We start from the raw sequence: 27,628 nt of genomic DNA on the forward strand, positions 1-27,628 counted from the left end.
AGTTAAACCTTTTGATTGACCCTATTGGGGCTTCCAGCATGACTCAGTCTGTAAAGAATCTGCCTACAGTGCAGGAGACCCAGGTTCTATCCCTGGGTCGGGAAGATCTGGAGAAAGAAATGGCAACCCGCTCCAGTATCCTTGTCTGGAAAATCCCATAGACAGAGGAGCCTGGTGGGCTGCAGTCCATGGAGTCACAGAGTCTGGCACGACTGAGCAACTAGTACTTTCTATTGATGAACATGTATTTTACTTTTCCTATCTTTTCTTTTTACAAACAGAATGAGAGATTATTTCAAATGTCTGTTACTTCAAATAGCTCTTTTATTTGTGGTTATGCTATCAATTCAATACACACTTTACCTGTTTATATTAGGTAAAATATTTAAATAATTTCTAAGTCAAATCTTCAAAACAGGATATATTCAGAGAAGTCTAGCTTCTTTTAAAAACCTCTCCTCTTTCTCATTTCTTCCTCTTCCCATAGATGGGCATTTAAAAATTTTCCTCCCATTTAAAAACAGATGTACCTAGTGCTTTTGTTTCTGTCTCCCCTCCGCTCCATCACTCTCTTCTCAATATGGAGAATTTCAGGTTACTTAAGGTTTTTAAAGTGAGGAACAAGACAGCAGCAAAAGCCAGAGGCAAGAACTTCTTGCCTGAAGGATGGGGACATGCCTGGGGAGAGTGCTGTGGGGTGGATAGGACAGAGCTACCTGTGTTACTTGCCTGGAGCGCCAGTATTTATTAGACTTCAGATGAGATCTGAAGTTGGGCAGTGGGCAGATGATAAAGCAGAAAGCTCTGCCATCAGGTCAAACAGATTTGGTTAGACTGTCTAACTGGCTACTGGGTAAATTTACTGAGTACTCATGGAATATCTAGATTAGCTCCCAGTCCTTGAAAATAGGCCTTCTAGCTACTTGGCAAAAGTGAAGCAAAACAGGGACAGCTCTGTACTGTTCCTGTGATTTTAACTTGATACAATATACTTTAGAGAGCAGTTTGTTGATAAATATCCAATCTCCAAAGCGAAATTAAAGAGAACAAAACTATGACAAACCTAGACAACATATTAGAAAGCAGAGACATCACTTTGCTGACAAAGGTTATTATTCTAAATTTAAAGAAACCACTATCATATAGCTTTTATTTTCTAAATCTTCAAGTTAAAAGCATATACTGTCTTGAAGTTGTTTTTCTGGTTGTGAATGCTTACCATAGATTTGCTGCAGTAATCTTAACATAAAATCTTTTGTCAGCTAGATAGCCAATTGCAGCTGTTCCCAAAGCAATGATAATCGCTGTGGTCCTTTCAACTCCTAGTGCTTCCCAGGTGGCTCAGTGGTAAAGAACCCACCTGCCAACACAGGGGATATAGGAGACGTGGGTTCAATCCCTGGGTTGGGAAGATCCCCTAGAAGAGGAAATGGCAACTCATTCCAGTATTCTTGCCTGGAAAATCCCATGGACAGAGGAGCCTGGCAGGGTACAGTCCATGGGGTTGCAAAGAGTAGGACATGACTGAACACAATTTAACCCATATGCTGGAATTTGAAGTCAAACTCCAATTGCTGTCGCTTGCAAAGTGTGTGCACAGGGTGCTGAGCACAAAGGGACTCCTTTATTTTCACCCTAAAATAGCAACTTTTGGTATTTATTAGTAAATTCAAACCCAGTTTGTGTGTAAAAATTCAAATTGTCTGACAATTGTTAAACATTTGTTCCATGCTTATTGCCTTTTACTATGCATTCTGTGGCTTTTATTCTCAGAGTTAACAATAAAACAGTCACATCTTACTATAAAAGTGAATGAAAAGTGAAAGTCATTCATCTTCTACACATCTTACTGTAACTTTATATAAACTGATATCTTCAATTCAAGTATACAAATTCTACTAAGGTTGCTCAATTTTCCTTATTGACAAACCCAGAATGAAGGCAGAGAGGCTTGGAGTCTTTTAAGAGGCATCTGTTGTTCCTACCTTTAATTTTTACCCAGAGCTCAGCAAGAAGGAGGAAAAGGATATCATCTCTCCTTTACTCTTTTCAATATTTATTTTTATTTATTTATTTGGCTGTGCTGGGTCTCAGTTATACCATCTGGGATCTTTGATCTTGGCTGCAGCATGCGGGACATTTAGTTGTAGCATGTGGGATCTAGTTCTCTAATCAGAGACTGAACCAGGGCTGCCTGCTTTGGGAGTGCAGAATCTTAGTCAATGGGCCATTAACGAAGTTCCAATACCATCTCTTTATGTCTCACTAGTCTGCCTGGGCTGCTATAACAAAATACCATAGATTGGGTGGCTTTAACAAGAGAGATGGATTTTCTCATAGTTCTAGAGGCTGGAAATTTAAGCCACACGGGACTCTCGAGCACTTGAAATAAGACTAGTATGATGAAATATGCTGTAACAGTAATATACATAAGAAATTTCAAAGACATAGTACCAAAAAAAGGGCAAAATATTTCAAATAATTTTTACATTAATTCCACACTGAAATGTCAATGCATTAAATAAAATGTATCATTAACATTCAATTCACCTATTTATTTTTACCTTTTTAATGTGGCTACTTGAAAATTAAAAATTACCTCCATGGTTTGCATTTGTGGTTTGGAGCCTGTATCCACTGGAAGCACTGCTTTACCTGTCGTCCCTTTGGGAATCTGGTTGAAAATGCCTTGGATCAGAGACAGAGTCATATCTTCCCCTTCCCCCCACCCCATATTTTTATCTTAAGTGGCCTCATGAATTTCTTCTGTGGAGAAAGTAAACTTGGTCTCCCCACCTTATATGGGTCTTTCTATGGGAAAAAAAAATCTATGGAAAAAGAAAATATGTCTGCTGTTTTCATTCCTATCACCCCAAGAAAAACACATAGTACGAGAACCATAAATTTTTGTTATAGAGGTTTACTTTGGCCCATCGATCTGTTAAATTCAACACAGTCAGCATTTCTGTTGCTCACTTTCTCCTGAGCATGTAAACTAAAATTCTATTATTTTCTAGCTCTGTCTCTTCTGTGAGGCTCCTGTGAGAAAGATAAAATTATATAAACTGTGGGTGCTTGAACAGTGTTTATTGAATGACTGATAACAGAGCAAACAGTTCTATGTCTCAGTTTATAGACAGAATAGATAAAGAGGAACTTGGTGTTTTAAGAGATAGACCCGAATCCTTGCTCATCTGCTTCTCCAGCTCCAGTCATGCTGTTGGAAGTGTATACGATGGAGGTGGTGCTGGTGGTGGGGAGTCAGTGCCTGAATCTCTTCTTTTTTTGGTAGAAGTAGCAGTGTGTATTATCTTCCCTGAGTTCACGGGGTTGGTGGTGGCAGAGTTCACAATGGTGGCATTTGGGATGATAATGGTGTTGATGTTGGCAAAAGCATTGGCACTTTTGATTTTGGGCAGAACAGATAAATTGTGATGTTTGGTCTGCATCATGACACTAACATTTTTGGTAATTTTTAGCACTTCCTGAGAGTCCTCTTTAAGCACGTGGAGCATTTCATTTTGTATGTAGTTTTTTATCAGTTGAACCACTTTTGATCTAATACAACATTTTTTCTTTTTGCATTTATCTAACTCTTTTTCATCCATGTTGCAGTGCTCTTTGCATCTCCCCAAACCCATTACGCATCTTCTCAAGCCAAAATATTCTGCACAAATAAAACAGAAAATAATGTGCTAAGGTTAATAACTAGATGTGATATTAAAATTGCTAGAGTGAGAGGAATAGAGTCAGACTGAATTTGTTAATGCTAAATTTAAAGTACAGTGGTTAGGGACGTTGATGGAGGCAACAGGCAGGCCAAGAGAGTCTTTGTATATCTCTGAAATCCAAAATAAATCTCTAGTCTCTTCTCATTGAATAATTAAAACCTTAAGAAGAAAAGGAAACTCATTTGCTTCAGGGTTAAGATTTTAGATCTCCAATATATAACATCTTAGGCACTTGTTGAGTGTCATTATCTCTTCCCAGGATCCTAGGAAATACAGAGAAGAGTAAAATCTCTCATAAAAGTAACCCAAGAAAGAGTTTCAAAAGAGAATCAACTGGACTTTTCAGAAGTTCTGGCATCTTGCCAAACTCAGTGGTCTATGACCTCACCCTCCTCGACAATCACTTGACCTGTGGTTAATTGCAGCATGATGTTCTATCATTTTCATCCTCTCTGGACACTATGTCCCTCAGAGATCTTATTATCACAGCCTTAACCTCATCTCTATGAAGATAATTCCTGCATTGTTATCTCTATCTCTAAATCTCCTGCTTAGTGTAGTGTCTCATCTTCATCTGTTGGATGTTTTTCCATCCTAATGGTTCATCTATTTTTTTTTTTTTCCGAATCCAGAAGCTTCTCCTTCACTCAACAATTCAACAGATTTTCCATAAAACACAAGAGATTTATGTAGCACCTACTGTTCACAGGCATTTCAATATTGTTTCTCACCAGAGATAACACAGTAAAATACTTGTATTTTAAGCAGCTACACTGATTAACCCTATCTTATGTGGGATTTGAGACTCAAATTTGACTTTACCAGAGACGACACAACCATACTTACTTATATTATAACCCTTTTCTTAGGGTCCCAAGATAAAAAAATTAGACAGGTCTTTGACTACTCTTTTACTTTCCCTTCCTTGACCCCTTGCCCGTTTAAAATCTGGATGATTCTTGTATTCTGAAACAAGTCTCAATGCTTCTGTCTCCATTGCAGAAAACAGTGCCCAATCTTCTGACTTAGCCATTTGCCCTGATGTGTTCCCAGAGGCTCTTGTGGGTAATTTGGGGGTTTCCAGTAAAACAAAGGCTGAGAAAAGGAATGGAACTCTGTAGAAGTCTGAAAAAGTTGAGATGGAGAACATAGACCTGTTCACTGAATCCTGAGAGTAGATTTTTTTTTTTTGAGCATAATTTTAAGGTCTTCCTTCTTATTACACCAAAGTATAAACTGATCGAACCTTTTACTCAGAGATAGTTTAAATTAGAAATAGAGCAAAAATGGGGTAGACTTGGCTGGAATCCCAGGTGATCCTATGTAGGGGGCAAGGAGGCAGTTTTATATACTGAGTAATTTCTGAGTTCACAAACAATACCCTATTTCCTTTGTAGCTCCATGTGTATCCCCATCAGACACAGTCTGGGTTTGGAGCCTGTGGGACTACATGACGGATGGTGAATGACTGATGCAATATAAACTTTTCAGCTGTATCTTTGGGCATCTCATTTTCAGTATCTCTTTGGGTTTCCATTATCCAGGACTGCCAAATCTCTGCTTCCTCCAACCACTCCCTCTTAGACCCAGGATTTCACATTACCTGTGTTCACCTGCCACTGTAGCATGAGGCTGGCAAAGACAGGGAAAAGGAGCTTCATGGCTGGGTGTCAGAGAAGAAGCCTTGGATCTGGGTTCATATTCTTGAGCTCCAGCCTTTATTGGCTTCTTCATGGCCTTAGGCTCTGAGCAGTCAAGTGCAGCCAAAGCTCATGGCAATTGTGTTTTCCATGAAACTGTTTGAGAATCAGTTCAGTTCAGTTGCTCAGTTGTGTCCGACTCTTTGTGACTCCATGGACTGAAGCACGCCAGGCTTCCTTGTCCATCACCATTTCCTGGAGCTTGCTCAAACTCATGTCCACTGAGTCAATGATGCCTCCCAAACATCTCATCCTCTGTCGTCCCTTTCTCCTGCCTTCAATCTTTCCCAGCATCAGGGTCTTTTCCAATGAGTCAGCCCTTCACATCAGGTGTGGCCAAAGTATTGGAGCTTCAACTTCAGCATCAGTCCTTCCAATGAATGACTACGTGAATACCTCACAAGAAATTTCCTGTTCTTAATCCTGGGAGGAATTATAAGACACATAAGACAGGAAAGAAAACACAAGCTCTTTACATCTCTTAAGATTTATTTAAGGTATCTGCTTTACCCTTTGTGAGCCTAGAGTTAGGCCTGAGACATTTAATGTATGAGAATCAGAAGAACAGGGCTTGCTATAGCCATAGACTCCTGGAGGATAGAGACTTTGTCTTTTCTGTTCTGTTTTCTCCATGGGTGCTGAATTAACATGAGATCTCAATATATGTTTGTTGAATTAGTTTGTGGGAGGCAGTTCTTGGCATGACTTTAGCTTCTTAAAAAAAAAGAAATGTAATTAACATATAACATTATATTAGTTTCAAGTAGCAGTGAAGATGTTAGTTGCTCAGGCATGTCTGACTCTTCGTGACCCCATGGACTGTATCCCGCCAGGCTCCTCTGTCTGTGGAATTTCCCAGGTAGGAACACTGGAGTGGGTTGCGATTTCCTTCTCTAGGGGATCTTCCTGACCCAGGGATCAAACCCAGGTCTCCTGCAGATTCTTTACTATCTGACCCACCAGGGAATGATTTGATATCTGTATATATCCTCAGAAGTGGAATTGCTGGACTATATGGTAGTTCTATTTTTAACTTTTTGAGGTACTTCTATATTATTTCTAGAGTGACTGAACCAATTTACATTCCCACCAACAGTGTACATAGATTCCCTTTTCTCCTTACCGTTTTTATCCTTGCCAACATCTATCTTGTTTTCTTGGTGACAGATATTCTAACCGATGTGAGGTGATATCTCATTGTGCTTTTGATTTGCATTTTCCTAGTGATTAGTGATGTTGAATGCCTTTTCATGTGCCTGTTGGACATCTGTATGTCTTCTTTGGAAAAATGTCTATTCAGATCCTCTGCCCATTTTTTAATTGATCATTGTTTTTGGCATTGAACTGTCGACTTTACACATTGACATCACCAAATTGTCAATACCAAAATCAGATTGATTACACTCTTTGTAGCCAAAGATGGAGAAGCTGTATACAGTCAGCAAAAACAAGACCTGGAGCTGACTGTGGCTCAGATCATCAGCTTCTCACAGCAAAATTCAGGCTTCTTAATAAATAGTGGTCCAATATTTCTACAAGTATTCAGCTGGTTAGAATATATATATATATATATATTTTACACTTCTTTTTGGAACTTGACCCATTATTTCTTGCTGAAATATTTCAGAGTGAAAGTCGCTCAGTTGTGTCTGACTCTTTGCAACCCCATGGAATTCTCCAAACCAGAATACTGCAGTGGGTAACCTTTCCCTTCTTCACGTGATCTTCCCAACCCAGGGATTGAACCCAGGTCTCCCACATTGCAGGCGGATTCTTTACCAGCTGAGCCACAATTCAGGTAAATTATAAATATAATATTCCATTTCTATACATTCTAATAAATATTTTTTTTGAAAAAAAAAAGGGTTATTTTCCAACATAGCCAAACATAATATCATCACACTAGGCAAAATTAATAAAATTTCCATAATATTTAACAATTACTACTCAGTCTATTTTCAAATATCTTTTATTAGTCCAAATTTTTTTTTTTTTAGTGTGATTTGTTCACACTAAAATTCACTCCAAGACCAGTCAATTTGAAGCTTTCTCTAAATTAACATCAGATTTGCTTGACATAGGTGTGTCAAGAAGTGATTTTTTTCTTTTGGCTGTGCAACATGGCTTTTGAGATCTTATTAAATAGTTCCCCAACCAGGGATCAAACCCAGGCCCTCAGCAGTGAAAGTTCTGAGTCCTAACCGCTGGACCCCTGGGGAATTCTCTGATGTGATTTTTAATCTTGGAAGACACTGTGCACATGCATTTTTTTGAGAGTTGCCCACACAGGGTAAAAACTGTAGCCGTCTCTACTTCCTTTTGAATTTTTAAGATTTTCCTTGATACTAGAGAATTCTTTGGTCAGTCTTTTGAAGTCTTACAGAACAATTATGAAAGTATGATGTTTGTCATTTCCTAGGAGTTCTTTTAAAGTTTTGAAACTCGTGATATTTGGATAGCTAGTAAGAAAATTTGCTTTGTCCACTAGGTGACACTTGAAATCTGGAATGCATGAATTTAACATGAATGGAAGTCAATGAAAACCAGAGCTTAGCCATTCATGGAGCTTATGATTGAAGAAAAGGGGAAATATGCATGACTGCAATGGGTTTTTCAAAGTCTGCAGAAATATCAAATGGAGTATTTTAACTGGGAAAAATGCCTAATATCCTTTATTGCCTTAGTCTGATATGATGGGTAGATTAAGAATGGAATTTTGACTGACCTGAAAATTTATCCATAATTTATGAAGTTTATTAATTTTATTGCTCCAAACATTTTCTAATTTGTTGTTGCTCAGTCACTCAGTTGTGTCTGACTCTTTGCAACCCCATGAACTGCAGCATGTTAGGCTTCCCTGTCCTTCACCGTCTCCTGGAGTTTGCACAAACTCATGTCCTTTGAATCGGTGATGCCACCCAACCGTCTCATCCTCTGTCTTCCCTTTCTCCTCCTACTTTCAATCGTTCCCAGCATTAGGGTCTTTTCTAATGAGTTGGGTCTTTGCATCAGGTGGCTGAAGTATTGCAGCTTCAGCTTGGGTCCATCCAATGAATATTCAGGGTTGATTTTCTTTAGGATTGACAGGTTTGATCTCTTTGCTGTCCAAAGGACTCTCAAGAGTCTTCTCCAACACCACAGTTCAAAAGCATCAATTCTTCAACACTTAGCTTTCTTTATGGTCCAACTCTCACATCTGTGTACGACTACTGGAAACATCATAGCTTTGACTAGATGGACCTTTGTTGGCAAAGTGATGTCTCTGCTTTTTAATATGATGTCTAGGTTTGTCATAGCTTGTCTTCCAAGGAGCAAGCATCTTTTAATTTCATGCAGTTACCATCTGCAGTGAGTCTGGGGCCCAAGAAGATAAGATTTGTCACTGTTGCCATTTCCCCCCCATCTATTTGCCACGAAGCGGTGGGACAAGAGGTCATAATCTTTGTTCTTTGAATGTGGGTTTTAAGCCAGCTTTTTACACTCTCCTCTTTCACTTTCATCAAGAGGCTCTTTAGTTCCTCTTAGCCTTCAGCCATTAGGGTATTGTCATCTGCATATCTGAAGTTATTGATATTTCTCCTGGCAATCTTGATTCCAGCTTGAGCTTCATCTAACCTGGCATTTTGCATGATGTACTCTGCATACAAGTTAAATAAGCAGGGTGACAATATACAGCCTTGATGTATTCTTTTCCAGTCTGTTGTTCCATGTCTGATTCTAACTGTTGCTTCTTGACCTGCATACAGGTTTTGAAGGAGGCAGGTAAGGTGGTCTGGTATTCCTATCTCTTTTCCACAGTTTGTTGTGATCCACACAGTCAAAGGCTTTAGTGTAGTCAATGAAGCAGAAGTAGATGTTTTTCTGAAATTCCCTTGCTTTTTCTAGGATCCAACAGATGTTGGCAATTTGATCTCTGGCTCCTCTGCCTTTTCTAAATCCAGCTTGTACCTGTAACTATTGTTTTATACTTAAAAAATCAGAAGTAACTCTAACTGAGCTAAGTATTTTGTTGAGCCTGTCCCTATGTATACAATTTTCTCTCAATGGATAGCTTTTCAAGATAACATATTTACACTAAAATTATTTATTAAAAACAATAATTTTATAATTTTTGACTGCATTAGATCTTTGTTGCTGTGTGGACTTTCTCTAGTTGCAGAGGTTGGGGGCTACTCTCTAGTTGTGATGTGTGAGCTTCTCATCGCAATGGCTTCTCTTGTTGTGGAGCATGAGTTCTAGAGTGCACAGGCTTCAGTAGTTGTGGCACATGGGCCTAGCTGCCCCATGGCATATGTAATCTTCCCTGATCAGGTATTGAACATGTGTTCCCTGCACTGGCAGGAGGATTCTTAACCACTGGACCCCCAAGGAAGTACTGAAATTATTTTTACAGGAAAATTTTTTTTCTTCATTTTTCTGGACATCTGAAGGTATATGTGGTCCTTCTGGGATTACAAGCTTTCCTCTCTTGTATCCAGCTGTATTTTGGCCTAGAGATAACTCTGATTTCTCTGGAGTGTCTTATCAAAGAATGAAATGTATCTCTGGTTTAGATTTTAAAACCTTAGGAAACTCTCCAGAAAAATCCCCAAACTGAGTTATCACAGGATTTATTTTCTAGACTAGAAGATATTGATTATCCTCTGTGAATAGAGTCTCAGTTCAGGTTTGGAAACTTGTGAAAAATATTGTCCTTTTTGACAATACATGTTTTTTTTTTTTCTCTTTACTATCACCTGGACCAGTCATGAAGCTTTTCTAGATCATTGTAAGGAATGTTGACGTTTTGGTATGAAATTTAGGACTTCCCTGGTGGCTCAGACGGTAAAGCGTCTGTCTACAATATGGGAGAACTGGGTTCGAGCCCTGGGTTCGGAAGATCCCCTGGAGAAGGAAATGGCAATCCACTCCAGTACTGTTGCCTGGAAAATCCCATGGACACAGGAGCCTGGTACGCTACAGTCTATGGGGTCGCAAAGAGTTGGACACGACTGAACGACTTCACTTCTTGCTGCTGTTACAAGTTACAAAAGAAAATTAGTGGCTTCAAGCAACACAAGTTTATCATCTTATTGTTGTGAAGGTTATAAATCCCAAATGAATCTCACTGGGTTTAAAAGCAAGATGTCAGCAGGGCTGTATTCCCTTTGGGGAGCCTACGAGAAAATCTTTCCTTGTTTTTCCAGCTTCTAAAGGATTGAATATTTGAACTCATGGACCTTTCCTCCATCTTCAAATCTAGTCAGGTGACATTGTCAAACTTTTCCTGACACTGACTGCCCCAACTCCCCAATGATCCTTGTTATTATACTGGACCCATCCAGATAATCTAAGACAGTCTCCTTATTTTAAGGTCAGCTGATTAGCAGCCTTAATACCATCTACAGCCTTAATTCTCCCTTGCCATGTAACATAATGTATTCATGGGTTCTGGGTTCTAGAATGTGAACATCTTTAGGGGACCATTATATTCTACCTACCTTTAAATATCAATATCAACACATTTTTATTTTTCTACATTTAGAAGTGGCTCAAAATTGTACATATAACTTATTTGTTTTTACTGCTGTAAATTTTTTATTGTTGAGAGAGGAAACCAATGTTTAATTGAGCTTAACTTGGGTTTTGGTATATAGAGGCTGAAACATGAAGGCTTCTGACATATCACTTGTTGATTGACAGGCCTGCTTTGTTCATGTTTTTATTTAACTAAAGTCCAAAATACAGAATTATTTAGAGAAACTAGCCCTGGGCACAGCCTACCTGTCATGGACCTGTATGTGATTTTCTGTTCAAATCATACTATAAACAAAGTCAACCTAAGTCACCCAAGACTAATCGATGATCTTTCTCTTTACTCTGGCAACTTTCATCAGCCAGAGAGTAAAGTCAGGCAGACATGGGCAGACACACACACACACACACACACACACACACACACACACACACCCCTCATCTCATTTGGAGAAAATTCTTACTTTGTCATGCTATGGAATTCTGCATCAAGGCCAGGGTGCTATCTTTTCTATTTTAGATCCACCTATCATGGTATTACTCAACTATCAATACTAAAAAAAAACCCAAATCAAACCTTTGATTCATTTTGATTTAATGAAATAACCTGAAACTCACTGTAGCGTGGAGACAAAACCATGACATTGTGTATTTAAAATATTTAATCCTTCAATAGCTCTGGACGAAAGGAGAGCAATAGTTAAATGACGTGTGTGTGTGCAGTCACTTCAGTCGTGTCTGACTCTGTGTGACCCTATGGACTAGAGCATGCCAGCCTCCTCTGTTTGGAAAGATAACATCTTAAGTAGGATTCAGAGAATATTTCTGAGTGATGAAACACATTAAAGGTCATTTATAAGTAAGGTATTAAAAGCAGTTTGTACTGCTATGGATTTCAATGGGAGCTACAGTAAATTGAGTGATTTTTTTGAACTGATCATGACTAGAAAGCAACGTTTCATTATCCATTCCAGCCTACTCAAAGGGAAAATCTATTGTTTAGCCACAAAAGACCTTGAAAATGAGGAGACTATGGGCTTTTTGTGCCTAGCCAAGATTGCATAAAGCCTCTTGGATATTAAAGAGTTGACACAGCTGAACAGATCAACAGACTTAGGAATCTGTTGAAGTAGGTAGGTGATACCATTTTCAGGAAGTAGTAATGTCATCTTTGGAAATCATCAATGTTAGTTCTCTCAATACAGATATTTCTCTAAAGATAGGTTCCTCTCTGAGTTGTGAGTAGAATATAAGGACATGGATGGGGGAAGGATGTCCCACCAAGTGCATTACCAATAAATTTTGTGAACAAAGCAATATCTTGTATTTGAATGTTTTGTCTTCAGTCTTCCAAAGATTGACTCAGAGAAGGCAGCCAGCGAGATAGGTTAGCATAGGTTAGCACAATGGCTAAGACCTTTACTTTAAGGTTTATGCAGACCTGTGTCGATCCTAGCTCATTCCTCACTAGTTGTGTGACATTGGCCACATTACTAATTCCCTAAATTGTGGCTTAACAATTTTAAAAAGAGATGTTAATATTAATTCCTACTTCATAGTGTTCTTGCAAGGATAAAAGTAAGTAATGCACATAAAATGCATTTGTCATCTAGTAGACCCAGATTGGGACTTCCCATGTGGCACTAGTGGTAAAGAGCCTATCTGCCAATGCAGGAGATGAGGGTTTGATTGATCCCTGGGTAGGGAAGATCCCCTGGAGGAAGAAATGGCAACCCAGTCCGGTATTCTTGCCTGGAGAATCCCATGGACGGAGGAGCCTGGTGGGCTACATTCCTTAGGTTGGTCCTTCAGAGTTGGTCATGACTGAAGCAACTTAGCATGTGTGCATGCAGACACACATTAAAAGGTTGTGGACATCTTAAACCCTCGAGGGACTTCTCTGAAGTCCAGGGTTTAAGGTTCTGTGCTCCCAATAAGGTGGCATGGGTTCCATCCCTGGTCAGGGAACTAAGATCCCACATGCTGTATGGCATAGCCAGGAAAAAAAAAAAAAGAGGTGGAGCTGAGAAATGAGCTGAGACCGAGTGGGGTACCAATGAGGCAAGTGCAAATCTGGTGGGGCCATTGGTCAATTCTCACTGCTCATCTTGACATATGAGCAATATTTGACAATCTTTCCTCCCTGACAAACTTTTTTTCCTCCCTGACAAACTTAATTCGCTCTGGTTACTGGTCAACCTAATAAGCTATGTGCTGTTCTGTGCTGTGCTTAGTCCCTCAGTCATGTCCAACCCTTTGTGACGCCTTGGACTGTAGCCCTCCAGGCTCCTCTGTCTATGGGGATTCTCCAGGCAAGAATACTGGAGTGGGTAGCCATGCCCTCCTCCAGGGGATCTTCCCAACCCAGGGACTGAACTGGGGTCTCCTGCATTGCAGGCAGATTCTTTACCAGCTGAGCTACCAGGGAAAACCATACTAAGCTATACGTAATACTTATTCTTAACCCTGATCCTAACTTTGTACTATGATACTAGTTTAATCATCTTCAACATATATTTATATTGCCTTCACAAATTTCAAAATTCTTCCCGGTACTGTCATAGAAAGATCTTTGGATGGGCCCTAATTATTATAAATTCAAGCTTCTGGTGTCCACAAATCATAAAACAAGGTAAGCAACTTTCTTTAGGAAACATCTAAATTAACTTTATTACTGTCTTGGGGGTAATTTATTGAGCAATAATTTTTCAGTACTTTGAAATCATCTTGTAATTATATACTGAAAATAGAGTGTGAGTTTTGTGCTGTGTATTGAGAACTCCAAACTGAACTCCAGACTAGACCAGTGACCTGCCTTTAAGGGATTCATGTGCGTGCATGCTCAGTAGCTCAGTTGTGTCTGACTCTGCTATTCCATGGACTGTAGTCCTCTGTCCAAGGGATTTTTCTGGCAAGAATACTAGAGTGGGTTGCCATGCCCACCCAGGGGCTCTTCCCTACCCAGGGATCAAACCCGAATCTCCTGCATTGCAGGTGGATTCTTTACTGTTGAGCCACTGAGAAACCCCCTAAAGCAGCTCATATTCATAGATTATCGCAAATAATTGGAAAATGACATGGTGTGACCAGCAACAAAAATACTTACAAAACACAGTGGTGGCACGAAAAGGGAGTCTGCAGCTCTATTTCACTGGGCTAGGGAAACTTTCACAGATGTAGAGATAATTGCACTTGGTCTTAAAGGAAAATTAGGAGCTCAACAGGGACAATTAGGTAGATGAGGTAGGGCAATATTTGTAAAGAGAGATTTAAATGTGCTGGAATCAAATATCAACAATCTCAGATATGCAGATGACACCACTCCTAATGGCAGAAAATGAAGAGGAATTTAAAGAGCCTCTTGATGAGGGTGAAAAAGGATAGTGAGATAGCTGGCTTGAAACTCAACATTTAAAATACTAAGATCATGGCATATAGTCTCATCACTTTATGGCAAATAGATGGTGAAAAAGTGGAAACAGTGGCAGATTTCACTGTCTTGGGCTCCAAAATCACTGCAGATGGTGACTGCAGCCACGAATTTAAAAGATGCTTGCCTCTTGGAAGAAAAACTAAGACAAACCTAGACAGCGTATTAGAAAGCAGAGACATCACTTTGCTGACAAAGGTCTGCATAGTCAAAGCTGTGATTTTTCCAGTAGTCATGTACAGATGTGAGAGTTGGACCAGAAAGAAGGCTGAGTTGCTGGAGAATTGATGCTTCTGAACTATGGTGTTGGAGAAGACTCTTGAGAGTCCCTTGGACAGCAAGGAAATCAAGCCAGTCAATCCAAAAGAAAATCAACCCTGACTGTTCATTAGAAGGACTGACGCTGAAGCTGAAGCTCAAATATTTTGGCTGCTTGATGTGAAGAGCTGACTCATTGTAAAAGACCCTGATGCTGGAAAAAATTGAGGGCGGGAGAAAAAGGGAGTGACAGAGGATGAGATGGTTGGATGGCATCACTGGCTCAATGGACATGAATTTGAGTAAACTTCAGGAGAGAGTGAAGGACAGAGAAGCCTGGCGTGCTGCAGTTCATGGGGTTGCAAAGAGTAGGACACAACTTAGCAACTGAACAACAATGGGTTATAGAAGTAACAAGTTGAGTAGGGGCACCAACACTAATTTGGCAGAAATGTAACTGGTTCGTAAAAAAAAAAAAAAAGCTCAAGAGAGGAGAGTGAGAACCAGTTCCGAGTGAGTTGAACACCATACTAAAGAGACTTGATCTTTGAAAGATTTTAGTTGTAGAATTGAATTTTGTTGTTGTTTTAATCGCTAAGTTGTGTCCGACTTTTTTGGGACCCCATGGGCTGCAGCCCACCAGACTCCTCTGTCCTTCAGATTTCCCAGGCAAGAATACTGGAGTGGGTTTCCATTTCCTTCTCCAGGGGATCTTCCTGATCCAGGAATTGAATCCACGTCTCCTGCATTGGCAAGTGGTTTTTTTTTTTCCCCCCCCAACCACTGATCCACCAGGGAAGCCCTGGAATTGAGCTTTACTGGATGGTAAGACATTATGGGAAACTGAAATAACATCAATTTATCTAGTCAAACCTAAAAGCAATCTTTCTCTTAGAGAATTTTCTGAAAGTTTCATACATTAAAAAAATTATTCCCTGGTGGTCCAATAGTTAAGAACCCACCTGCCAATGCAGGGGACACGGGTTTGATCCCTGCTCCAGGAAGATTCCACATAAACCATGGGGGCAACTAAACTTGTGTGCCGCAACTACTGAGCCTGTGCCCTATGGTCCTTGTGCTAAAACTACTGAAGCCTTCATGCTCTAGAGCCTGTTGCTCCACAACAAGAGAAGCCATCACAATGTGAATCCTGTGTACTGCAACTAGAAAGCATCACCCCTCACTGCAACTAGATAAAGCCTGCAAGCAGCAATGAAGACCCAGCACAGCCAAAAATAAATAAATGAATAAAATTATTATTGCACATGCTTATGTGTTTACCTGAATCAGTTAATGATTCAACTTTCCAGATGAATTACCTTCGTGAGTGAAAGGTGGTACTGGTTGGATGGGACATTGGAAGAGAAGGAATGAACTAGAACTGACCCACACAAACCAAGATGTATGGCCAACCCACTCTGACCCAAGTGGGCTGATGGCCCAGGTGGAGAAATCACTGTTCTTGTTCTCTGGGAGCTCATGTCCTGAGGAAGGGGGAGTAAATGTGATGTGATGAAACATTCGGTGACTGTGAACTCCATATTTGGGAATGAAAGTGGGGGTGGACTTGAATTTCATCTTCTTCCATGTGGATTAAAATTAGAGCTCAGAACGTTAATAGCATCCAAAGCCGTGTCTCATCCTGAAAGACTCTCTGTGACTGTGTGACACAGATCACTGGACAAAGAAATTCTGCTGCCTGGTTGTCTTGGGAAGTCTGTAAGCATGAAGCTGTTTCTGGTCCTCCTTATCCTGCTGTTTGAGGTATCTGAAGGTAACTTGTCCAAATGCACCATGAAATTCGAGGAAATATTACTATTCACAGGACTAGGGGCAGGGCCTTCAAGATAGTTGATATCTTGCTGAGATCATCTAAAGGACCCACTGCCCTGGGTGCCTGACTTGAGTCTGTCTTAGAAGACAGGTTCCAGAAAGGTAAGAAATTGGGGCTGAACTCTCAGAAGTCCTCTCCTTCCATCATCTAGCATTACCTTTACGATGGTGAACATAGTTTTCACCCAGGAATCTGGCCATCTCTTTTTCCATTTAAATTCATTTTCAGCCTATATTACAACAGTAATGTGAACAGTAATGTGAACAGGATTGTGGAGTCCTGTAGATGTGAGGTTAAAATACGTCTTCCTCATTGCCTAGTTGTATGACATGAGCTAATTATTCCCTTTGAAAATCAGTTTTTTCATCTACCACATAAGGATAATGACTCAGTTCCACAGTGATTGTATTTATGCAAGGATTACATGAGTTTACTAAAGTGCAGCACCGAAGTCATAGTGAGGGCTCTGACCTTGAGAATTCTCTTCCTTGCTGCTGTAGGAAGGTAGGTTGTCTTCTTGTGGCCCTATAAATGTCCTTTTAACCTTCAAAGATGATCCTGGCTGTGGACCTTAGAATATGGAGAATCATATCTTTGTTTTCATCTTTATAAGGGCAAAGAAAGAATTGGAAAAGGAGCTTTACAACCTCCATGCAATACTCTGAATAGGTGACAGTTTGAATGTGTGGGAGAAGAGCCAAACATGGAATTGAGTTTGATCCGTGGACAACATATTTATTTGAGATCAAAAGGAAGATGGGAAGAGAGAGAGCGAGAGCAAGCAAGTGAGAGAGAGAGAGAGAGAGAGAGAGAGAGAGAGAGAGAGAGAGAGAGAAGAGAGGAGAAGAGAGGAGATAGGAGGAGCCATGTTGTGAAAAGAATGAAGGAAGTTTTCAACAGCAATATGCTGAGATCCATGAAGTATCAGGCAAGGGAGACTTCTGCTGCCCATATCAATGAGTGTGAAGCCTAACGAAACTGTTAACTTTAAAAGTTCTATCTGTGATGTTCTTTTAAAGGCTAGTTTGACTCTGAATTGTGCCCCGGTGACAAGTTGATACTGCCTAGGGCTGATGGGGTGCTGACTCTGAACATTGGCTAGGAACCTGGGATTTTACGTGTCTGAATTTGGGATGACTTTCAAGGAGGAGACTGAGTTTTCTCTCATCATAAGGTTCACTTTGGGACCACAGGAGGCCATAGCTTGTGGGGAATCACATAACTCTTCTTCTCTGTCTCAGGAACTAATCTGGTTCATTGCTGTTTCCTGTGCACAGACACAGCGCGGTCCAGAAAATGCTTTAGTACCATAGCAGGTTACTGCAAGAAGAAATGCATGTTGGGGGAAATATATGACAAACCATGTACAAAAGGAAAACTATGTTGCATCAGTGAAAGCAAAAAGAATACATATCAGCAGGCCATACAACAACCTGAACCTTCAAGCAAGCCTGATTTGAAGTTGGACTATGTTATCTTACCCACTGTCACACTTGGCACAATTCCACAATAAACCGAGTGCTGTTCCACTGGTCTCCTCTCTTCTTCTTAAATCAAAAGGGCCCCCTAATCCGACGGGGAGGGGCAAGAAATTGATCTACTACTTTTGTGAACTTGATTTTCCACGTAATAAAGTCTTATACTTTCCCCTGGATTTATTTGTTCATGTATTCGCTCATTTCTTTTAACACTCGAAACGTAAATGAATACTTTTCATGTTTTGGGCCTTATGCTAGCAACATGGCTGATACAGATATGAAGTGAAGATATTGGTAGAAGTGGCAGTTAGTCCCTCCATTTTCTATGTGAGGTAGTATTTCATAGCATTTCAGGTATTACTGCTCTTTTAAATGAAATTTCTTAGGTCTAAACAGATCTGCATGTCTCAGCTTTGTGTGTTTGGGAATGAATACAGAGAGCTTGACTAGCAACCAAAAATTTATTAGGAAAAGGCAAGACGTTTGAATATTTTCACAAATAGTTTTTGGGGCAGGTGTAATCACCAGTGATAACAGCTAATGATAATTCCAATACATCATTTGAAGCTCATTTAATGTTCATGTGCCATCTCCCTTTTTAGTAGCAATTTGCACATCCAGTTGACACAACTGGGAAAATATTACTCTTGGGATCTCTGAAAGAATTTCATAGTCTGTTTCAATACTGTGAAATTTATAAACTTTTAGCTATTTGGATGAATGATGTCTGCACTTCTCATGGAAAATACTGTGACTATAGTTAACAATGCTGTACTGTATAACTGAAGTTTGCTGAGAGTGGAACTTGTATTCTCACCAAAACAAACAAAAGAACATGAAGGTGATGGATGTATTAACTAACTAGGTGGGAGATTCTTTTCATAATGTATACATATATCAAATCATCACAATGTACACTAGAAATGTCTTACAATTTTATGTCAGTTATACCTCAATAAAGCTGAAATTAAAAACTTTTAAAAAGGAATGAAATTTAAAGCCTTATAAATTGAGAAGGACATATTTAAAAAGCTCTTCATGAACTAGGTAAAATTTTTAGTAAGTCATGCCTGTAGGAAATGCTTTCTAAATGAACAGAACTGAACCTTTTGTGGTGACCTCCACTGATGTTGCTTGGTTGAAGTATTAGTCATAAGTAGCTTTCATGAAGCTAACATTTACTCATCTTGGATAAAGAAATCAATGAGCCTTATCTCTCCATGTGTGTGCATGCTAAGTCACTTCAGTCGTGTCCAACTCTTTGCAACCCTATGGAATCTTCTGTCCATGGGATTCTCCAGGCAAGAAGGATGGAGTGAGTTTCCGTGCCCTCCTCCAGGGGATCTTCTTGACCCAGGGATTGAGCCCGTGTCTCTCTCTCTTTTTTTTTTGTAAACTCTGTATATTATTATTACTTTTTTTAACAATAGAAAGGTAAAAATCAAGACTTAGATTTACTATACATTTCTTTTTCTTGTAGATTACAAAGTTTATATTATATAACTGGGGTTCCCTAAATCGAAGTCCTTTTTAGAACAGTCCTAAGAGAGACCATTCTGAAGGAGATCAACCCTGGGATTTCTTTGGAAGGAATGATGCTAAAGCTGAAACTCCAGTACTTTGGCCACCTCATGCGAAGAGTTGACTCATTGGAAAAGACTCTGATGCTGGGAGGGATTGGGGGCAGGAAAAGAAGGGGACGACAGAGGATGAGATGGCTGGATGGCATCACCGACTCAATGGACTTGAGTCTGAGTGAACTCTGGGAGTTGGTGATGGACAGGGAGGCCTGGCGTGCTGTGATTCATGGGGTCGCAAAAAGTAGGACAGGACTGAGCGACTGAACTGAACTGAACTGAACTGAACTGAAGAGAGACCAGAAGTGAATATAAAAGAACTAAATGAAATTTTTTAAAAATGAGTGAACCTGTGTCTCTTATGTCTCCTGTACTGGCAGGTGGGTTTTGTTTTGTTTTGTTTTTTATAACCACTAGTGGCACCTGTATACTGTCACTCTGCTTATTTAACTTATATGCAGAGTTCATCATGTGAAATGCCAAGCTGGATGAATTAAGATTGTTGGAAGAAATATCAACAAACTCAGATATGCAGATGATAGCACCCTAATGGCAGAAAGCAAAGAGGAACTGAAGAACCTCTTCATGAAACCAAAAGAGGAGAGTGAAAAAGCTGGCTTAAAACTCAATGTTCAAAAAGCTAAGATCATGGCATCTGGTCCCATCACTTCATGGGAAAATGGAAACAGTGACAGATTTTATTTCCTTGGGCTCCAAAATCACTGCAGATGGTGACTGTTGCCATGAAATTAAAAGATGCTTGCTTCTTGGAAGAAAAGCTATGACCAACCTAGATGGTGTATCCAAAAGCAGAGACATCACTTTGCTGACAAATGTCCATATAATCAAAGCTGTGGTTTTTCCAGTAGTCACATACAGATGTGAGAGTTGGACCAGAAAGAAGGCTGATGAACTGTGGTGTTGGAGAAGACTCTTGAGAGTCCCTTGGACAGCAAGGAAATCAAGCCAATCAATCCTAATGGAAATCAACCCTGACTGTTCATTAGAAGGACTGATGCTGAAGCTGAAGCTCCAGTACTTTGTGTGATCCTATGGACTGTAGCCTCCTAGGCTCCTCTGTCCATGGGATTCTCCAGGCAAGAATTCTGAAGTGAGTTGCCATGTCCTCCTCCAGGGGATCTTCCCAGCTCAGGGATCGACCTGGGTCTCCTGCATTGCAGGCAGATACTTTACCATCTGGGCCAGTAGGGAAGCCATACTTAACATTTACCTACCCTGTTAGAAAATACGGATGTGCATTTATTATAATGTTACACAAGTGTGCAGTATACTATTGTATAGGTACAATATCACACAGAAGGTCTTTACAACTGATTCATATTATTTAACTGAAACTTTATGCCTATTGTTTAGTAACTCATTTACCCTCTCCTAAGCTCTTTTTAGGGCTTCCCTAGTAGCTCAGCTGGTAAAGAATCCGCCTGTAATGTGGGAGACCTGGGTTTGATCCCTGGGTTGGGAAGATCGCCTGGAGGAGGATATGGCAACTCACTCCAGTATTCTTGCCTGGAGAATCCCCATGGACAGAGGAGCCTGGCGAGCTACAGTCCATGAGGTCACAAAGAGTTGGACAAGACTGAGCAACTAAGCACAGCACAAAGCAGTATTACTGTATTTGTCATTACAATTAATTGAGAAAATTTTGTGGTCAGTATTTGTCCCTATAGTCTTTATGTAATCTAGGTTCTATTTATGTACTCTTATCTAAGAACATGAGAAGGTTTTTAATATAATAATAAACATATACTATCTGCTAAAAATTTGTGGGATATTGCTAATGCTTTGTAGAGAGGGCAATCTATAGCTTTAAAATTCTCATGTATGGAATGAAGAAAGACTAAAAATAAAAGAGATAAACACTCATCTAATAATGTTAGGAAAAAAGGGCATGTTAAAATTTAAAAAGTAGATATAAGACATTGTATTTCACACAGGTAAAATGTAGTGAGGTGGATGAACCTAAAGCCTCTTATACAAAGTGAAGAAGTCAGAAAGAGAAAAGCAAGTATCATTTATTAATGTATATATATGGAATCTAGAAAAATAGTACTGATGAACCTCGTAGAGCATGGACTTGTGGACACAGAGGGGCGAGGTGAGGGTAGGATTAACGCAGGAAGTAGCATTGACATATAGACTATCGTGTGTAAAGTAGAGAGACAGTGGGAAGTTGTTATGTAACATAGGGAGCCCAGCCTAGCGCTCTGTGACGACCTTGAGGGGTGGGATGAGGGGAGGGGAGGGAGGGTCAAGATGGAGGGATTTTATATATATATAGTTACACATATTAATTATGACTGATTTGTGTTGCTTTATGGCAGAAGCAAACACAGTACTGTAAAACAATTTTCCACCAAATAAAAAATAAAACACAGGTGATTTTATTGCGTGTGAAGTTGTTTGAAAAACAAGTGAAAGTAAGAACATAGGTAAAGACCTTGAAGAAGTGGAAGCTCAACTAAAATTCACAAAGAAAGTTTGTTTAGTAAGTGAATAGTGAGACATGAGAAAAGCAAAGACATAAACAATGGTCACAAAGCAGACGGCGATCACCATGTATCTTACAGATGTTAAAAAGAAAACTTTGCAAGTTATTTTAGGCAAATACATCTGAAAATCTTAAAAAATAGGAAAAACAACAAAGTAAAAATACAAAAGCTGACTAAAAGAAATAGAAAGTGGGAATTATCCTTTAAGTCTTCAAGAAACAACCTATAATTTGTACACTTCCTATACAGAGGTGAATCTTAGTTGATTCTATGAAATGTTTAAAGATATAACATAAGAGGCTCTTAGACAAGTAGGAAAAGAGAGACTACTGTCAGATTGATTTTGTGTTTAGTTTTTTAATTGAAATACACTTTTAATTTTAGACCAACTTTCTATTTATAGAAAAGTAATGCAAAGACAGTATAGGGAGCTTCTGGATACTCCTCATCCGGTTTTCCCTGGTGTTACCGTCTTACACGACCCTGATGCATTTCTCACAGTTAAGAACACTGACTAAGCTCTGCTCTTATAACTTCAATAGTTTTTCTTTAACATTTTTTTCTTGTTTTAGGAACCCACACAGGATATCACGTTACCTTTAGTTGTCATGTCTCCTTGATCCTCCTCTGGTCTGTCACAGTTTCTCAGAAATTTTTTGTTTTTGGTGAATTTCACAGTTTTGAGGAGTACTGGTTGAATATTTTGCAGACTGCCACTCAATTTGGGTTTTTCTGAACTTTTTCTCACTGTTAGACCAGAGTTACGGGTTTTTGGGAGGAAGACAGCACAGGTGAAGGCCATTTTCCTCACATCATATGTTCATGCTATCATGCTCTTCCCATGAAACCTACAGCATGATTTCATTAGGTTCACCCACAGTAACGTGACTCTTTGCTCCTTTTCATTCTCTACACTTTGGAAGCAACTCACAAAAACAGCCCATATTCAAGGGAGAGGGAGGTGAAGCTCCACCTCCTCAGGGAGGAAGTATTTATATTTTACTTGGAATTCTGTACAGAAAAATCTGTTTCTTCTCGTTTATTTATTCATACCAGTATGGACTCATGGATGTTAACTTCTGCATTGTATTTATAATCCAATGTTATATTATTTATTTTATTACTCAAATTGTCGCAATTTTGGTCATTTAAAACTCTTTCAAAGTGACTCCTATGTCCCATTAACATGCCTCATCCTTCTGATTTTTATAGCATGTCCTTACTTTCTGGCACTACAAAATACTTTGGGGGCATCTTGTATACTCTGTGCTCCAGTCCTAGGACAGGAGAGGAGAGGATAATTGAGAGAACATATACCACAGATTCATGATGGATATTACAGTGGTGAAATAACATAAGAAACAAAACTGGAAAATAGTGTGGAAAGGAGTTGGAAAGGGAATTTTTCGTGTTCAGTTCAGTTCAGTTCAGTTGCTCAGTCATGTCTGACTCTTTGTGACCCTGTGAACCGCAGCACACCAGGCTTCCCTATCTATCACCAACTGCCGGAGTCTACCCAAACCCATGTCCATCGAGTCGGTGATGCCATTCAACCATCTCATCCTCTGTCGTCCCCTTTTCCTCCTGCCCTCAATCTTTCCCAGCATCAGGGTCTTTTCAAATGAGTCAGCTCTTCACATCAGGTGGCCAGAGTATTGGAGTTTCAGCATCAACCTCAGTCCTTCCAATGAACACCCAGGACTGCTCTCCTATAGGATAGACTGGTTGGATCTCCTTGCAGTCCAAGGGACTCTCAAGAGTATTCTCCAGCACCACAGTTCAAAAGCATCAATTCTTTGGCTCTCAGCTTTCTTTATAGTCCAACTCTCACATCTATACATGACTACTTGTGTTAATCTTATCCAAAACGTATATCTTTAAGAATTAGGTGGAATGTGTAAATGGATTGTCATTATGTCATTCTGCATATCGAGACAGCGGTAAGTCTCATACAATAGTGCAATTCAGACCAGTTCCTAGGTTCTTTACATTTCCTCTGAACTCATAAGGGCCCCAGTCACAGATAGGATGCATTACCAGTGGTAACACATTAAATAACGACAACAACAAAGAAAATAAAAACTTTAGTCTTGCAGTTATATACTTGTGTCTGTCTCCTCCTTATATAGTGAGCTCCATAATAGTGGAATCTTACTCATTTCCATCTTCCCAGTTCATTGCTTTTACACACTAAAGAAACTAGTCTTACCCATAGTTCAACTTTGGGTACTCTATTCTTAAACCAAACAAAGTGCACATATATTCTCCTAAAATATCCTGTCCTTTCTAATTTCCTTCTAATTGTTGATTTCATGTTGTTCACTCAAATTACCTTCTTTACTAACACTCAGATGTTGAAATCCTGCATATTTCACAAGGCACTACTTTAATCCAAATTCACTCACAAATTCTCTTGAATACTCAGTTTCGTATTTCTTCTCCTGAATTACATGTCTACTTGTCTCCTTCCAGTCTTCCATGTTATAGATTTTTTAGTGTATTGATTATATCCCCCTTTCAAGGGTAGGTTCTCTGTTGCCCTTATCAATTCATAATTTGATATGTTGAGTTTTCAATCTCTGGTTAAAGAACAATGAGTCAGAAAACTGGCATTGAACTTTATTAGATTATTCTTTAAGGTCATTATGGGGATCTAGGAACAGGAAAGAAGAGGATGTGGACCACTTCATCTTAGATCAATGGAATAGGCTGAGAAACGGACAGAAAATCGTGTTTGATTTATGTAGGCTTTCTGTGGGAGTGTGTAGAATTCTGTTCAATTAAATAATCTTGAGAAAAAGTAAGTGCCAATGTCCTTAGCTTTGGACGAGGTGGTTTGGTAATTTTTTTACGTTCTTCCAGTTCCGCAAGATTGATGCAACAATATCTTCCATTTTCACATAGTACTTCACGTACTTCTGTTGTTCTGCATATTTTCCTGCAGTATCCTTGTATATATTGATTCCAGCATCTCTTAAGTTGTTCGGTTACTGTGCACATAAAGAACAATAGGCCAAGGTCAGAGTTTGAGACAAAAGGTAATTTTGGTCATGGGGAAGACAGGGGATGTTTGTAAGGATAAGGTGTATGGGAGACTCACCGAGCATATATCAGTAATGTCCCACAGATATTACCCTCTAAGAGGGTGAACCTCAATGTTTATGTCTAGCTGATCACTCATATTTTGTTCCTCTAGAGTTCTGGGCATCCACCCAACATCTGATGGACTTCACCAAGAGCAGTGGGTCTTATTTACAGAAATAAAGAAACCAAGTTCTTGAGTTCAGGCTATGGAACTATGCTATGCTCCATCTGAGAACCTCAGTAAATCTGCCTCTATTTGAATGCTTCTAAGGTACTACTTCCTGGAGGAGGAAATGGCAACCCACTCCAATATGCTTGCCTGGAGAATCCCATGGACAGAGGAACCTGGCAAGCTACAGTCCACAGGGTCACAAAGAGTCTGACATGACTAAAGTGACTTAACATTAACATAACAGTGTACCACTTCTTTATCACTGCTCAGAATACAATAATTTGTTACTATGTATTTATTGTCTGACTCAGACTCTGCTCTTGGGTTCATACTTGCTATAATGATAAAGAACGACTTTTTTTGGGTCCGGTCAGATGTTTCCCCCTCAACATTCTTCCTCCCCTGTTGCTTCTCAGTATGTACATTTTTATCAATGCATATCTTCCTTTGGCTTCTATGGCATCACAATAATTTTAGATTTGTTTTATTCCTCCATGACTCCCCATTCTCTTTCTACTTCCAGAGGAAGGAATTCCTCCAGACCTTTGCCCACCATGATATGGCTTCTATCCTTCAGGGATCCTAAATATTTTCAATAATCTCAGAGTTTAGGATGTTCATATTTTGGCTTTAGGGCTGGTACTATCCTCTGGATACTAACCCCAGAGGATGAAGGCTGAGAACAAAAATGCTGCCTCCAATACCAGGTTCTAGAGTTCCTTTGACTGGTAGAAGTTTAAGGGGGCTAGAAGTAGGCCATTCTTGCTCTATCATAACAAGCAAATACAAGAGATCTGGTTGTGAAAGAGGACAGGAAGCTAATTTTTAAACTCTTACTATGTGCCAAGCCTTAGGCTGGATGTTTTATCACTTAATAAATTCCCTGTGAACCAAAGGGCTTCCCTGGTGGCTCAGTTGGTAAAGAGCCTGCCTGCAATGCAGGAGACCTGAGTTTGATCCCTGGGTTAGGGAGATCTCCCAGAGGAAGAAATGGCAACCTACTCTAGTATTCTTGCCTGGAGAATCCCAAGGACAGAAGAGCCTGGTGGGCTATAGTCCATGCAGGTCTGAGCAACTAAACCTACCTACCATGAACAAGGTGTCATCTCCACAAATGGGGAAACTAAGGCTCTGTGAGTCTTCACCTTTTATCCAAAGTTGATAAAGTGGTAGATGTTGAAGGTATGTTTCTTAAGACTGAATCCAAAGTTTCTTCTTCTTCCACTATTCACACGTGCTGGTATAATATTGATAGATTAAAAAATATATATACAGTATCAGAGTGGAAGAAAATAAGGCTGGGTGCTAGAGTAAAAACTGTATCCAAAGAAATAAGGGTATTCCCAGTTATTGGTCTTATGTCTTTCTGTAGTCTTTGTCAGAAGAAATTATGACCTCTTTTTAGCTCTATGAATACTCCTTTTAAGAAGAGTACCATAGTAGAAGCACTCAGGAAGAGGGAATTTTTGATGACATTTGATAGACTTCAGCCATTCCTAGGGCCTCTTTTCCTACTGTGAGTTATAAAATTCCCTTGAATTCTTGAAAGTACTCTAACCATTATTGATTTGAGTGAGACCTTGGAAAGCATCTACACTCACCACTATACTGCCAATGTGGTTTGAGTGAGCCCCTGAAAATCTCTGGATTACCTGTGAACTTCTGGAACAGCAGAATTGCAATGATCAGGAGGAGCCTCATGGCCAAGCTTCTCAGAGGAGGTGACAACCAGGTCTCTTGGTCCACTATGTCACCTTCCTCAGAGACTTAGATTCTTATACAATGAACCAGAACAGATGGTATGATATGAAGTGTGCCCCCAAATTTCTGAATTGTGGATTTTGCAACATGTGGGCAGACACAGGAAATGTGGTTACTCACTTAACCCACACATGGGATTCAGAGAAACAGTGTGTTCCATCTCATCACACCTGATGCCATTCTGCAGGCTGTAGACTGCTGGTGAGAAAAGTCTGTGCTTTCTCTACTTTGGCTGTCTGCCTAGATAGACATGTAGACCTATACTTATTTCTAAGAATGAATAAGGACATAAAATAAATGAAGCTTATTCTGTTGACTGCATTCATCTAAGTCTCTGACTATTGTGCCTAACACTTTAGCCAGTCCAAATGGTAGCTAATTTTTATCCCTGTATCCTAGCTAAATTTGGTTACTCACAGACAAGCAACATGGGCTTCCTGGGTGGCTCAATGATAAAGAATCCACCTGCCAATGCAGATGTAGGAGATGCGGGTCTGATCCCTGGATCAGGAAGATCCCCTGGAGCAGGAAATGGCAACCCACTGCAGTAATTTTGCCTGGAAAAATCCCATGGACAGA

At 39.7% G+C, this 27,628-nt stretch overlaps 2 protein-coding genes and 1 long non-coding RNA gene across 3 annotated transcripts; 1 reads left to right on the top strand and 2 right to left on the bottom strand.

Annotated features, from left to right (window-relative positions):
* Window positions 1-3,212: 3,212 nt before the first annotated feature.
* On the bottom strand, window positions 3,213-5,392 carry DEFB129 (defensin beta 129). The gene is made up of 2 exons (XM_069548906.1): window positions 5,335-5,392; window positions 3,213-3,667 (listed from the first exon to the last, which is right to left on the bottom strand). Exons 1-2 carry the CDS (start codon window positions 5,390-5,392, stop codon window positions 3,213-3,215), a joined length of 513 nt encoding a protein of 170 aa, XP_069405007.1.
* Window positions 5,393-13,492: 8,100 nt separating this feature from the next.
* On the top strand, window positions 13,493-17,839 carry LOC138417137 (uncharacterized). The gene is made up of 2 exons (XR_011247997.1): window positions 13,493-13,577; window positions 17,745-17,839. It is a non-coding gene; the product is annotated as an uncharacterized lncRNA (long non-coding RNA).
* Window positions 17,840-24,771: 6,932 nt separating this feature from the next.
* Window positions 24,772-26,989, bottom strand: LOC138416868 (beta-defensin 127). The gene is made up of 2 exons (XM_069546355.1): window positions 26,941-26,989; window positions 24,772-25,022 (listed from the first exon to the last, which is right to left on the bottom strand). Exons 1-2 carry the CDS (start codon window positions 26,987-26,989, stop codon window positions 24,772-24,774), a joined length of 300 nt encoding a protein of 99 aa, XP_069402456.1.
* Window positions 26,990-27,628: the final 639 nt, after the last annotated feature.

Source organism: Ovis canadensis, chromosome 13 (genome assembly GCF_042477335.2).
Source record: "Ovis canadensis isolate MfBH-ARS-UI-01 breed Bighorn chromosome 13, ARS-UI_OviCan_v2, whole genome shotgun sequence".
In the NCBI taxonomy this organism is placed as follows: domain Eukaryota; kingdom Metazoa; phylum Chordata; class Mammalia; order Artiodactyla; family Bovidae; genus Ovis; species Ovis canadensis.

Coding starts and splice junctions, on each gene's coding strand:
- DEFB129 (XM_069548906.1), bottom strand. CDS start 5,392: ATGAAGCTCCTTTTCCCTGTCTTTGCCAGCCTCATGCTACAGTGGCAG. Junction 3,668..5,334: donor ACAGTGGCAGGTGAACACAG/GTAATGTGAAAT, acceptor TTATTTGTGCAG/AATATTTTGGCTTGAGAAGA.
- LOC138416868 (XM_069546355.1), bottom strand. CDS start 26,989: ATGAGGCTCCTCCTGATCATTGCAATTCTGCTGTTCCAGAAGTTCACA. Junction 25,023..26,940: donor GCTGTTCCAGAAGTTCACAG/GTAATCCAGAGA, acceptor TTATGTGCACAG/TAACCGAACAACTTAAGAGA.